Raw genomic sequence first — 15,502 nt, 5'->3', positions numbered from 1 at the left:
AGATGTCAACTATGATTTCTACTATCTACAATACAGCTTAAAGCAGAAATAATGTGCATCAAAAATACTTTAAGAAATACATCCAATATGAATACATTCAAAATGTAATACCTGTGAGACTGGAGTCCAGTTATTGAAGTTACCACACAAAGCTTCCCAAACTTCATTTGGAGGCAATACTTCCTTAAATATACAATTGCGTGTTCTAGCAGTTGATTTGATCAGGATTCTCTGTTGCAGTTTCCCCTTAATGACATAATGAGCAGGTTTGGTCCTTAACCCCTTCCCGACTGCCCACTGGCTATATACGTCCTATCTGCACATACCCCATGCAGGCAGCACATATATAAACGGTCAGGCAGGGCTTTAAAGCTCCTGCTTCTGCAATCTAGCAGAAGCAGGTCGGGTCCTGCCTGTGAGACACAGCAGGGACCCTGAGAAGAAGACAGAAGTGGTTTATTACCGCTTCTGCCTTCTCCTGTGGCGGCAGGAGATTGATGCAGGAATGCAGGGAGGGAAAGTAGGAAGCGGCCGAGCCGCTTTCCTCTGTTAGTACCGGTGGTCACATGACCACCGGGTGTTTCAGGGCAAAAGCAAAACTGCAGGGTCTAAGGAGACCCTGAACAGCTCTGCCTGTGTGTAATGCACCCACAGAGGGCTGTTTTCCCCTGTAACTGGGGCTCATGTGGATTCCCCAGTTACAGTGGAAACAGTGAAAAAAATAATGTAAAAATAATGTAAATTTTTCTTTTTTTAAATGCCTTCGCTAACGGAAACTGTCACCATAGTCCCCCCGTTCACTGAAACCTATACTTGTTATATATCAAAACAATCATCACAAAATAGGGAACCCATTGCAATAATTAATTTTGTGTCAGTTTTAATATTTAAGGGGAAAAAATCTCCAAAAATAACATACTAATAAAAAGTCCTAAGTGTCAAGTAAAAAACATAGCAAAAATGATTTTTCTAGTCAAACTAATAAAAAAGTTAGGGTCACTAAACCACCACGTGCACAAAATCAAAAACAATTGCATGGTCATTCAGGCCTTTTTTTAGGCCCGGCCGATCATGAAAGGGTTAATATCAGATGTATGCTGATGATGCCATATTGTAAAAGTCCTCTGTGACAACCTTGAGTGTAATGTGTTGTAGAAACCCTTCTATTTCCCTGGTGAGATATATGTTTCACGGAAATTAGATTCAGTTGCAATAAGTTGTCAGTCGTTAAAATAATCCATTCTGACCAATACCTGACACACTGTAAGCAAGGGCTTTCTTGAACCAGTCTCCACAGCTAGCGGCCCACAATTCATCTGTGCCTCTATTGGTGGCCATACATATTAGGTCAATGTTAGCCAAGTCCGTGGATTTTGGCTGACCATATAATGTGTATAGGATTGTTTAGACTCTCCCCTGGCAGGGCCATCTTTAACAAGGGGCAAAAGGGGCAGCTGCCCTGGGCCCAGTTTCTCCTGGGGGGCCCAAGGCAGCTGCCTCTTGAGCCCTGCTAGCCACTGCCCCAGGTGTCAGGCTGTCAGCTACACAGGGGGTGCTGCCATGCCTGCCGGCACTCCAGGCAGCGTACTGTGAGAGCTGTGATTCTCTAGGACCTTAGATGACATCATCACCATGTGACCAGTAACCTAGCAATATTACTGGTCACATGGCTATGAGGTCATCAAGGTCCTTTCTACCAAGAGTGTTGCTGTAGAAGTTTGCCTTAACTGTGGAGCTTTTTTTGTGAAGATTACATCAGAAAAAGGTGACAGGGGCTGTTATGCTAATATACTGTAAACTACTGTATAGTGTGGGGGCCTGTATAGTGTGGGGGGCTGTATACTGTATACTGTGGGTGCTGTATATTGTGGAGTGCTATACTGCTGTACTGTATACTGTGGGGGGCTGTATAGTGTGGGGAGCTGTATCCTGTATACGGTGAGGTGCTATACTGTGAGGTGTTGTATACTGTGGGGTGCTGTATACTGTGGGCTGCTATACTGCTCTACTATATACTGTGGGGTACTGTATAGTGTGGGGTGCTATACTGCATACTGTGTGGTTCTGTATACTATAGGGTGCTATACTGCATACTGTGGGGTGCTGGGGTGCACTGTAACTCTAGGGTGAGCCGAGCCCTGGTCTCCTTCCTGCAGAGCGGTGCCCACTTCCAGCCTGAGACCAGCTGCCCAGAGCACTGATCCTGAGCCGCTGGAGTCTTCAGAACTGGAAGTATTTACAGTCATTCACTGTACTCTACCAGATGTGTGGATTTTTTGTGTGTGTGTTGTGGTGGAGGGCGTGATTGCCTGCTAAGGTGTGGGAAGGCGGGATCCAGGGGGCCCAAGTAAATTTTTGCCCAGGGTCCAATCAATATTAAAGACGGCCCTGTCCCCTGGCAGCAGATATCAGGGGAAAGAAGGGTCGGATATGTTGGATTTCAGTATGCCCAATTGTCAATTTAGTCACAATTGGCATCTCTACACTGCCTTTGCCAATTTTCAAAATCGTGGCATGGTGAGGCAGATTTATCATCATTTATGCCACTTTCTAACTTGTTCTACTTCTCTACTAATAATTCATATTCTCCATATTCTTCTGATATTCATCTTCCTCACTTAACATGTGTCTCACCGTAATCATTTAACTCTTTGGAATTCCCTTAAAGATCTAGGAATTCCCTTAAAGATCTAAGGACGTGAAAACTCTGGTCTAAGTTATTTTCTCCGGCGGTTTAGCATACAAGGTAGTAATTTGTTTCTGCCCTACTCTATTGATCTTACCTACCATCTAAATAATGCAATTTTACAGTATCCTTCATCAAAGTAAACTCCAATAATTCAGTTGTCCATTTAGGTAAAGCATGAATTCGAGCAATTGTCTCTCAGAGCCCATCCAAAGCATGAAACTGTCCACACACCTCTACCACAAACTTATGTGGTAGGCATGGAGACAAGCAGTTACGTGGATGGACTCAAAAGAAGCCATGAAAATATTTGCAAAACCTGGGGCTTCAGGGGACCCCATTAAAGTCAGAATCAAATCTAAAGTAATTTTTAGTCAGAATGACGTCAAGCAACATCAAAAATCCAATGTGGGATTTAGACAACCCTAGATTTTCACTAAGTTTCTCATGCAAAGCAGCCATTGCTTCTTCCCAAGGAATTAGTGGATAAACTTTTGATGTCTAGAGAGCACAACCACGTAACATTTGACAAATCAATATCCATTGTCCTATGTAAAAGGTCACTTGTGTCCTTGAGACAATTAGACAACTTTTTAGACAAAAAGACAACTTTTTTATGATAAATTACTGTAAATAACTATCCACAGAAATAGCCACAGGATGTAATAACAAATTAAACCCAGAGACAATAGGATGTCCTGCGGGATTCTCCAGACTTTTGTGCACCTCAGGTAATAGATACAATATGGGGACCAGAAGGAATTGATAAATCAGTGTCACTAATAATACTCCCTGAATACATCATACAGAAGTTGATCAACCTACTTTTTAAACGCTCTTCTAGGGTCACTGTTCAATTTATGATACACCCGCTGATTGGCTAAATGAGATTCAGCCGCTACTATATAATGACACCTGTCCATTATGACGGTAGTCCTGCCTCTGTCAGCTTTTTAATTATTATTGAGTCATTATGATTCAGGCTCTAAAGCATCCATTCTCTTCGCACCAGATTAGACAACCATGCAGCAGTTTTTGTCCCATTTATAAGTAACTTAATTAATATCAACTTTTGAAAAGATTGTAACATAAGTGGCATTCACTGGCTCCCCATTGCCCAGCGAATTCAGTTCAAAATACTAACAAATACATACAAGGCCAACCACAACCTGTCCCCTTCCTACATCTCTGAGCTACTTTCCCGATACATTCCCACACGCAACCTCCGATCCTCACAAGACCTCCTTCTCTCTTCTCCTCTTATCGCCTCTTCCCACAATCACCTCTAAGATTTCTCCTGCGCATCCCCCACACTCTGGAACTTGCTACCCCAACATATCAGACTCTCACCTACAGTGGAATCCTTCAAAAGAAACCTAAAAACCCACCTCTTCAGACAAGTCTACAACCAGTGACCCTGCTGCCTCTGTACCGCCATGATCAACTTTACCCTCTCCTACTGTGTCCTTCTCCCATACCATGTAGATTGTAAGCCCTCACGGGCAGGGCCCTCTCTCCTTCTGGACCAGTTTGTAACTCGTCTTGTTTATGCTTAGTGCAACTGTCTGTATTGTATGTATGTATACCCCTTTTCATATGTACAGCGCTATGGAATGAATGGCGCTTTAATAATAAATAATAATAAGTGAATCCACGTCGGGATCAAACAGACTGTGGGTTTGTAACCTTACAGCGACCTCTGTGGCATTGGCATGTCTCCAGCTATTGACATAAAACAAATGCATCCTAACTCGGAGATTGTGGCAAAATCTGTGAAAGTTCACCAAGAAATCAAACCTCTGTTGTGTATACATAGGGATGAAAACATGAAAACAAGTCTTTTATCCAAAATTGCCAGCTCATTCTCAGAAAGAGATCTGGAAGATATGTTTACTGATAGCCTGCTTAATTCAATTTCAGGTTGCGAGACTTCCGTTTTGCTCCTTTTGTTTTTTCTGTCCTCCTCCTCAGACAAAACTCCTGTCACGCTCGTGTGTGGGAGGAAAACACCACACCGAGCATAGGAGGGAAATGGGATACTGGGAGAAGGCCTGGAAACTAGAGAAGGAAGATGGACACCTCCTAGAGAAATCCTTATCTCCAGTCCTAACTGACTACCAGTATGAACAGGCCCCAAAGGAAGGCAAGTTCATACACCGGATACCCAGAATCCTATCTCACCCTATAAGACCCTGGAACTAATGTCAGGACTGAGTCTACCTGTTCCTCCAAAGGGAAGGACGAACAGGAGTCTCCCTCAGGCCTAATGACAAACAACAGGGAAAGGCAACACACACATATATATATAAACAAAATACGAAAGGGAAAGGAAACACTTATCTTTAATGAAGCTTTGGTAGCACCAGGAACTCAGCCGAGAACCAAACACAAGCTAACCACAAGTCCAACAGCTGCTATAAACCGCATAGCATAGTGGGAGAAACAAAAATAAATAGAGAAGGTTAAATGACCACAATAGCCACACCTGGGGAGAGAAGGTGTGGCAAGCACCAGAAACAACACAGTAGTCATTTGATCCAAAAGGAAAACATGTCAGATCAAACCACGTGTTGCCAGTCTCACAGATCTCCTGCCACCTGGCGGGGGAACGTGCGTGTGTCTCGGTATGTCCGTGACAACTCCCTCTCCTAAAAAAACATAGGTGTTACCCTTTTTAGTTGACGATCACAATGTCGTACGGTTGGATTTCCCAACCTCTTATCACTGGAGAAGATTCAGCCAAATTAGAATAACTCTTACACAGCACTCTGTCCCTACTACATTCTTCTGTCCACATATAAACTGTGTTATTTAAATAATATTGGGTTTCTCTATTGAATTTCTTTATTTTCTCTTGTAAAATAGTAGTTTTAAGCTTATCAATTTTGTTCATTTAAATCATTCTGAACACGTGTGACACACACCTCTATCGCTTTCTGTAGATTCTTAATGGCCATTTGCAAATGTTGAATCATCATCAACATAAGATCAAGCAAATGTCTGTTACATAATGCATACCACTTTTGGAGATAATTCACATCATGTTTTAAAACCATAGAAGACAAAGGACTATGCAATCTTCTCAGTAATCGTTTAACTTTAACATATTCAGTCAACGTGGAGGCATGTAGCATCAAACTAGCCTCTCTTTTCTTAAGGTGTTTAAGTTTACGAAAATTATCAACCTTAGGCCTCTTTCACACGACCGTTTTATTTTTTTCAGTTTACGGGCCTTTTTTTGCGTTCCGTATATGGTCCGTATACGGAACCATTAATTTCAATGGTTTTGCAAAAAAAATGGAATGTACTCCGTATGCATTCCGTTTCCGTATTTCCGTTTTTCCGTTCCGTTGAAAGATAGAACATGTCCTATTATTGCCCGCAAATCACGTTCCGTGGCTCTATTCAAGTCAATAGGTCCGCAAAAAAAAAAACGGAACACATCCGGAAATGCAAAACACTGAAAAAGCCATACGGTTGTGTGCAGGAGTTCTTAATGCTTTCTTTAGCTTTGCTAAATGACCAGCAATGTCTGCTTCTTGAAGAATACCTTTTTTTTCCACCTTTGTAAACACAAAAGTCTCTGCAGCATTTTCAGAAATTTTTGCAATCACTTCAAAGGACATTTCGTCTACTTATAAAATTCACAGGTCCCCAGGAATAAATGTGTCCAAAAATATAACATTGGTCACAATTACTAATTCTGGTTTGCTGCCCATCAGCTAACATGAGGATACCATATGGTTCACATCAATGTCAATTCCTGGCCACCAAACCTTGTCATCTACCTCGTTTGATACAAACAATACCTTGATGTTTGTCATGGGCCAAATGCAGAGTTTTTCTTTTGTAATTTCTGAGGTATCAAGATTCGTTTTTAATGCAGAATGAATTTCCCTGCAATACAAATCTTTTGTTTAACTTTTTTATACCCTGGATTGCAATGACTCCATATCCCTTGCCATATAAATGGTCAGAACTGTGAGATTTCTGAATCCGCTGATGAACATTCCTCAACCTCACCCGGAGTCAATGCATGGGTTATAGCTGTAGCAGCAGCAAAGTGATTATACTACTCCGATAGGTATGAGATGGTGCTAAAGAATGGGCCAATCATGAAAGTGCATCTGCTGCACCTATAGGCCAAGGTCTGTATTTCACTTTAAACCCATACTTTAAAAGATAGAGAACCCATCTTTTATTCTGGTCGATAGTTTTGATCGAAGGACCCCCAATGGAGGTTCTGTTATAATTTCAAAATCAAATCTATAAAGGTATGGAAAGGTATGGAAATCATTCATATACCCATACAAGAGCTAAAGCTTCTTTCTTAGTCTAACAATAACGTCTGTCAACATCAGGAAGAGATTTGTTTCATACTGAACAAGTCCATAGTCAGCCGTATGTTGCCCCTGAACTAGAATGGCACCTAACCCTGCAGGGCTGGCATCAGCAATAAGTTTTAGTTGGTGCAGTAGTTGGTGCAGTAGGATCAAAATAGGCCAGATTTGTCTCTTTAGTTCATTAAATGCACCCTGTTCAGCAGGATCCCTCCTCCATGAAACTGTTAGGCAAGTTAATTGTCCCAGCAGTTCACTGACAGTTGCCACTGGAAAGAATTACACACAGTGATTTACTAACTGTTCCGCTATCCGGGGCCGGCACGGGTGCCACTTTACTCACCTCATTGCTGCTGTTCTCCAGGTAGCCAGGATTTGCCGTCTACTCGCAGCTTCTTTGCAGTGGGTTAGCCACGAGAGCCTTCTGGCCTGTCTTCCTAGATAGGTTGCCATCCCTCCATTCTAGAAAGGCCTCTCATTAGGGCATGCACTCCTTACATCTCTTAAAGAGCCAGCACGTGCATCCCAATCTGTACCAGCCAGTGGCTGGTAACGCAGGTATTTCGGGTACCTTCCCCAGTGGGAGGGTGCTTGGCCAATAGGTTTATTAATTTTCTATTGATAGATCCTGCAAGGGTGATATAATCTGCTTGTTTGCGTATGTACCGACTTCTGCCTGATTCCCAGATTCTAACCCTTTGCCACCTGACCTGACTTGTGCCTGATCACCGTACAGACCCTGTGCTGCCTGCCCTGACCTTTGGACAAGTTTCATGGATTTGCACAAATTCTGCCTGCCCCGACCTCGGCCTATTGCTGACTACAATTTTTGCCTGATCCATCGTTTCCTCGCATCTGTGTCTCTGACCTCTGTGGCTCAGGTGTCAGCCACACTGGGAGTACTTCAAGAGGTAGCAACCTGGTGGATTTCCTTCAGCAAAGTCCAGATCCCTGTATAGGGGTTAAAGGGTAAATATCAGGGGACTGCCAGGACAACACCCTTAGGATTAGCCCAAATCCAGTCAGTTGATTAGGTAGTTACACACCCACTGCCCGAAACACTAACCCAAGAAAACTGTACACTTGTTCTCGGTTTTCAGGATTTATGGCTTCAGAGGTAGCTTTGATTTTACTGTCCTATGGACCAATACTTTTGTGTAACAGATCATCGCACATGAAAGTAATTTAAAAAAATTTATTATTTCTTATTCAGCATCAAACCTTTCCCCTTTAGGTGTTCAAGTACTGTACAATGTCATCCATTATGCTCATGCGTGCTTGACCCCCCAAAAAAATATAATCCAAAATATCTCTTGCTGAACCACATGTTGAGAATACTCCAAAAATCAGTCTCTTACATCTGAAAAGACCTTAATGGCATTCATATGTAATGACCCTTGCTGGGGGCATTTCAATTTGAGGATAGCCTTATTTCAAACCCAATTTACTGAAAACAGTTGCCCCATTAATATCATGCAGAACATCTTCAATACTAGTGTCACGAGTTGGAGGTCCCTGGAGAGACCACCGCGTCGTCAAGCAATAAACAAACGGAAATCAGGTACAGACACACAAGAGTTTATTGCACAAACAAAAACCAGGGAAGGCAGTACAGACTAAACATGAGCTCTATGTACCGTCAGCACAGTGGGAGAAAACCCCCACTGCGCCACTGTCTAGTAATACTCCAGAGGGGCATGACTAAGCAACTCCTGGTATTCACTAGGGCCCCAGAAGGTAGGGTTAGGCTTTGCCGCAGGAAGTTGCCAGGGTCCACTCTGGAGCGTGAACTAGACAGTGACAGCAGGAACGAATGGACAACAGGTACCAGAAGGTACCGACGGCACATAGGCAAACATAACAGACAGGCAAAAACAAAACAGGGCAACTAATAACACAAGCAGAGGTACATCGCAAGGAAACAGGAGTGACAATGAGTAGAGAAGGACTTGCTCCACCAGTGGTATACTGCGTGGCCTTGCGCATAGCACTCTGCAGCTAGGCGCGCTGCAGCATGGGCTTGCTGAACCGAGACATGAATACACACAAGGTAACTAAAACATAACTGACAGAACAGATAACAGAAACACAGGAAAGAGGACATCAAAGAGGACGGGAAAGAGGACGTCAATGAACAAGTAGGGAAACCCACAGAGCACAGACAGACAGACACGGATCCCATGGGTCAGCAGCATGGGAGAGAGAGTACAAACCAGGAGCAGGACAGGACAAGACAACACACACCAGGAGAGCTGACACAGAACTGAGGAAACCCCAGCCTTATATACAGGTTCCATGGGTGCAGCAGAGAGACCACACCCATGGAGCAGACAGAGGATTAACTCCTAATAGGAACACAGGGGAGTTAACCCATACAGAACCACAAATAACACACAGAAACAAAACTTCAGCGAGGAGCGCCGAATGAGCAAGGACGGAAGGTCACAGCCAGAGATAGTGGCTGTGACAACTAGGTATTGTTCGCTGTTCTCCAAGCTTAGTTTCATTAGTACATCTCATATACACACAGATCCACTGGTTTAATAATGTAAAGATTTAATTGTTCAGGAGGCGTGCATTGGTGTCTTGGCTATGTAAAAGACTTTACATGAGGGCCATTGTCAACCTCCATCTGAAAATCCTTCAACTTTCCAAATCCCGAAAATAGTTTTAAACAATTTTTTCTATTTATTAATCGAAGGAGTCAGCCTCTGAGGCAGATCTCTACATTGCATTCATCAGGTCTTAGTACCCCTTAGCACTATAGCAGTTTTTTAGCCAAGCTCAGGAGATTATTTCCCACAGACAACAAGGAATTTAGTCCATAAGGGTGCCTTCACACGTGGCAGATTTTGTGGCAGATTTTGTGGCAGAAAATTTGGCGACTGAAAATCTGTTCCATTCATTTGAATGGGGCAACAAGCACATTGATTTCTACAAAACCCATTAAGGTGAATGGAACTGATTTTCAGACGTGGAGTTTTCTGTCCCAAAATCTGCTGCATGTGAAGGCACCCTAAGAGCGACCCAGTTACCTAAGTTTTGGACAGAGGTGTAGAGTTTGCCTGGAGCTTTATGTGTAAATCTGCTTGTTGGTGCTATACAATTTAGGGTCCATTCACACGTCCGTGTGTGTTTTGCGGATCCACGGACATTCTTTACGTAAAGTTTTTTCTTTAACAGATGTAACAAAAAATGGGTATAAGTATAAACAAATCCACTCTGGTATGCAGGTCTGGCCAAACAAACATCTCTATATAACGAATATGAATAATACAACCATAAAAGTAAACTAAGGGATAAGGTATTAAACAATATATCCGATCCCACAACGCCCCCTAGGATGATAAAACAAGTTGGTGAGGGACCTTAAAAGGAACCTGTCATCACTTTTATGCTGCCCTCACTCAGAGCAGACTATAGTAGTGACAGACACACTGATGTCAGCGGTGTGTCACTCATGAGCGAATAGTAAGTGGCTGCCAAGAACCGGTATCACAATCATTGCAGCCCAGGCCTTGAAAAGAGTAAAATCTACCTGAGAACAGTCATGGTTATTCATAATCTCCTGCACTCCATACCCAATATGGCAACACTTACTTTCATCTCATGAGTGGCACACCACTGAAATCAGCATTTCTGTCACTAATTTATGCTGCTCTGAGTGAGAGCAGCATAAAAGTGATGAAAGGTTCCCTTTAACTAATAGGAAAGGTACCCCAAAAGAGCAAACAGAAATTAAAAAGAATGGCAATCAAAAGGCATAAAAGTACCTACATTGACTAGAGAAAATAGAGAAAAGAGAAGAAAGAGCAAAAAATGGGAGATGTGGCGACTCTAGGGAAGAGGAATTTAGAGAAAAGATGAAAAAAATGGGATGAAATAGGAAGCAAGTAGAACACATGTGTACACCACTCCAAAGTAGACAAACAAGAGCTCAAACAAGGTCAAACCACCTATGAGTAACCCTCATGAAGAAAGGATTGCCTTGTATTAGCTGCTTCCAGATCCTCAGTGAATACCATCAAAATACCATCAATGCATTTTGTGGCTAAAATTAAAACTGTGTTTTTGATTAGACCATTTATTCCAGTTGCTACAAGACAATGAAACAACTTCTATATCTGATCGTGCATGAACTCTTTCACCACATGACAATGGTACTATGATGAATTACACAAGCTAATTAGTTTGTGATGTTACAAGTGGAAAACAGTTTTCTTTTCTCTCTATTACAGAATGCCTCTTGGGGAAAGCAATACTCCTATGCTCTTTTCAAAGCCATGAGTCACATGTTGTGCATCGGGTATGGGCAACAGGCACCAGTGGGCATGTCAGATGTCTGGCTTACTATGCTGAGCATGATTGTCGGTGCCACTTGCTATGCCATGTTCATTGGTCATGCTACTGCACTTATTCAATCTCTAGATTCATCACGGCGTCAATATCAGGAAAAGGTACATGGATTTAAATGTTCACTCACTCAAAATAACTCTTATTTTTTGTGACCCATTATAATTGTTTTAAACTGTTGTTCAATAAGGAACAAATAGATCAATTCAGAATGTAACTTTTAGGGCTCATGCACACAATTGTATGTATTTTGCGATCTGCAAAACACAGATCCGCAAAAAATACAGATGATGCCCATGTGCATTCCGTATTTTGCGAAACGGAACAGCTGGCCCCTAATAGAACAGTCCTATCTTTGTCCATTGTGCGGACAATTATAGGACATGTTCGATTTTTTTGCAGAACGGAAATACGGACATATAACTAATAATAATTTTTTTTGCGGACCCATTGAAATGAATGGTTCCTCACACAGTCCGCCAAAAAAATTTAACGGACATGGAAAGAAAATACGTTTGTGTGCATGAGCCCTTAGTATGTACTGAGCGGTATTTAGAAAGATATATCAATGAATAAATGCATTTTGAATTTAGAGAAGCTTGTGTATGTATCATATCATTTTAAAATAACTTTGAAGTAAAAAAAAAAAATGCCCACATCACTGATACGATATGCACTTTAATTACTGCAGTCGTTTGCTTAGCCATTTTGCAGCCTTAGGTAGAAACTGAAATATTGTACACAAATTATAGTCATAAGATATTTATGTATTAATTATTCACAACACACAGCAGTCGCTGCTGAAGCTAGCAGCCTCAAAATTGCTTTATTATAAGAATGCCCTTCTTTTTTCCCCACATACAGCTATTTTAGGATATGTGGGAATAAAAGGAAATGTGTCCTCAGAAAATGACCTATTTAAAGTTTTTTTGTTAAATATATTTTTAAGAATTTCTGGATACGTTATTTTTAATTTGCCATCTCATTATCTGAATTTAAAATATCCTACAATACCCTGATAATACCTGCTCTGTTGAGATCACTTTTCAGCAATCATTCTCATCACAGGCAGCATTACAATGCCAGATAACACCTAATATATAAATATATATATATATATATATATATATATATATATATTAGTAGATAACGCAACATAACACCATTCACAATTGGTGATTGTCAAAACTTACCTACTCCCCCCTCCTTGTTCAATGACTTTTGCACAGGTCCCAAAGCATGCCTAGAAAGCTCTCCCATAGAAGTCAATGAACATCTCCTTTCTATTGTGCCTATGGTCCATGTGGCTGCTGTACAGCGTATATCTAAATCAGGCATCCTCAAACTGCGGCCCTCCAACTGTTGCAAAACTTCAACTCCCAGCATGCCCGAACAGCCTACAGGTATCAGCCTACAGCAGGGCATTGTGGGAGTTGTAGTTTTACAACAGCTGGAGGGCCGCAGTTTGAGGATGCCTGGACTAAATGCTGTTAACAACAGCTCAGGCAAGAAACGGAATAAAAACAGATTAGAAAAAGGAATAGGTTTCATTATCTGGTTAGGCTTTGTTCACATCTCTGTTTGGAGATCCAGCAGGCTGTCCTGGCACAGAGCAGCCTACCAGATCCTCTACTTCACAGCCAGATCCCTATTGACTGCAATGAGGTCCAGCTGTGATCCAGTGGATTCCCAGCATAAATGGCAGGTTTCGGCTGGACAAAAAAAAGCATTGCATGAAATGTTTTTTTGTCTTGCCAACAGCTGGCATTTGCACTGGATCAGGCAGTTGGATCTCCAAAATAGACGTGAACGCAGAAAAAAAAAAAGCAAAAATGTTTATACGGTGTTCCTGAATTTTCTAGTGCCTGTACTACATGCAGAATTAGTACATACATGTTTCAAACCTATAGAGAGAGAGAATATTTGTATGGAAATAAGAGGGGCACTCTCTACATACGGGATCACACACAGTCTGTATATTATAAGATTCGATATTTATTATCCTCACTATAATTAATTAAAATGGTAAACTGTTACCCAACCATAAAACACTTCAATTAATCATAAAATACAATTCTAAAATTAATCCACTATACACAACTCCTCCTTAGATTCAAGGAAAGTAAGTCCTTAGATTTGCAGCACTATATTTCTCTGGAAGGGCTATTCAATATATAGCATAATGATACAATTCTCATTTGAGGTGCAATAGTGTAATCAGTTGATGAGAGCAGTCCATACAGCTTTGTGTATCTTATTCCTGTTGTGTTCCGATATCACCATACAGTCAATTCAACCTTGCTGCTCAGTTGAGCTGCGCTAGGTGTATCAGCCAGACGGCTATGTATTGTTTAGTCCGGAGCTACAAGTAAATGTCTCTTACCAGACTCTCGATGTGCCACTCGCCCGCCTCCCAGTAGTCGGTCGTCTCTTACCGGCCTCCCGCTTCACGGCGTTCTCCTCTGCCCTGCTCCTCCTCACCCTTCACACGGCGTCCCGCGTGGTGGTGAAGCAAGCGTCGGCGCAGCGTCTCACGTGATGCGGAAGAGGCGTTCCTTACCGGTCAGCTGGTTATGCTTGCCGGAGGTCCTGGTCGGGCTGAGGCAATTCCTAGACAGGCCTGTCGTTATTGGTCAAGTGTCCTTTGCGTGCACATCAGTTGATTAAGCTCACTTGCTGGGACCAAACGCGTTTCGGGGACAACCCCTTCCTCAGTGGATATCAGTAGTGAGCTTTAATGCTTCTCTTTTATAGGCAGATGCCTGTCAATCAACTTTACTGGTGGTTCATATCCAAAATCCGGACTGGAATCCTTATTGATAGTCTTTCTTATATAGTGCTCAATGTTGTATATGCATACTATCCTCCTCACATATTACAATTATAAAATAGAAAATCAGATCTGTTAAAACATTATGATAATACATAAATAGTTAAAATGCAAATCCTGTTACTAAAATATACAGACAAGTCATTGGGGCAACTCATTATTTGTGGCTAATAAAACGATATAAATGACAATCTACTTATTGGGATAGGAAAGTTTGGTGGGGGGTGTTATTGTTATTCCACTTCTTAGGTGATATTCATACATATATCTCATATCAAGACATGGAGTTAGTGTATCTAAGTCCAGGAAAAGGCTCGAGTGTCGAGTGGGGTGTAGATGGAATAGGAGAAGGGGGCATGCAGGGAGAGGAGATCGGGGTGTCAATAACAAGACCATACTCCGATGTCCCATCCCCAACAGGCCCCCCCCCCCCCCCCCTCACAAAAAGCCAAATTTTGTGAGGGGGGGGGGGGGCCTGTTGGGGATGGGACATCGGAGTATGGTCTTGTTATTGACACCCCGATCTCCTCTCCCTGCATGCCCCCTTCTCCTATTCCATCTACACCCCACTCGACACTCGAGCCTTTTCCTGGACTTAGATACACTAACTCCATGTCTTGATATGAGATATATGTATGAATATCACCTAAGAAGTGGAATAACAATAACACCCCCCACCAAACTTTCCTATCCCAATAAGTAGATTGTCATTTATATCGTTTTATTAGCCACAAATAATGAGTTGCCCCAATGACTTGTCTGTATATTTTAGTAACAGGATTTGCATTTTAACTATTTATGTATTATCATAATGTTTTAACAGATCTGATTTTCTATTTTATAATTGTAATATGTGAGGAGGATAGTATGCATATACAACATTGAGCACTATATAAGAAAGACTATCAATAAGGATTCCAGTCCGGATTTTGGATATGAACCACCAGTAAAGTTGATTGACAGGCATCTGCCTATAAAAGAGAAGCATTAAAGCTCACTACTGATATCCACTGAGGAAGGGGTTGTCCCCGAAACGCGTTTGGTCCCAGCAAGTGAGCTTAATCAACTGATGTGCACGCAAAGGACACTTGACCAATAACGACAGGCCTGTCTAGGAATTGCCTCAGCCCGACCAGGACCTCCGGCAAGCATAACCAGCTGACCGGTAAGGAACGCCTCTTCCGCATCACGTGAGACGCTGCGCCGACGCTTGCTTCACCACCACGCGGGACGCCGTGTGAAGGGTGAGGAGGAGCAGGGCAGAGGAGAACGCCGTGAAGCGGGAGGCCGGTA

The 15,502-nt window shown here is 42.2% G+C and overlaps 1 protein-coding gene across 1 annotated transcript in view; it reads left to right on the top strand.

Moving 5' to 3' along the window:
* HCN4 (hyperpolarization activated cyclic nucleotide gated potassium channel 4) overlaps positions 1-15,502 on the top strand; it is a 220,469-nt gene that overhangs the window by 153,493 nt on the left and 51,474 nt on the right. Inside the window, exon 4 of the mRNA XM_040413696.1 lies at positions 11,265-11,483. Within this exon, the coding sequence (XP_040269630.1) occupies positions 11,265-11,483 (219 nt within the window). The remainder of the gene's footprint in view (positions 1-11,264; positions 11,484-15,502) is intronic.

This window comes from Bufo bufo, chromosome 1 (genome assembly GCF_905171765.1).
Source record: "Bufo bufo chromosome 1, aBufBuf1.1, whole genome shotgun sequence".
In the NCBI taxonomy this organism is placed as follows: domain Eukaryota; kingdom Metazoa; phylum Chordata; class Amphibia; order Anura; family Bufonidae; genus Bufo; species Bufo bufo.
Note: the sequence above shows the minus strand (reverse complement) of the source record. Positions and strands in the feature narration are given on the sequence as shown.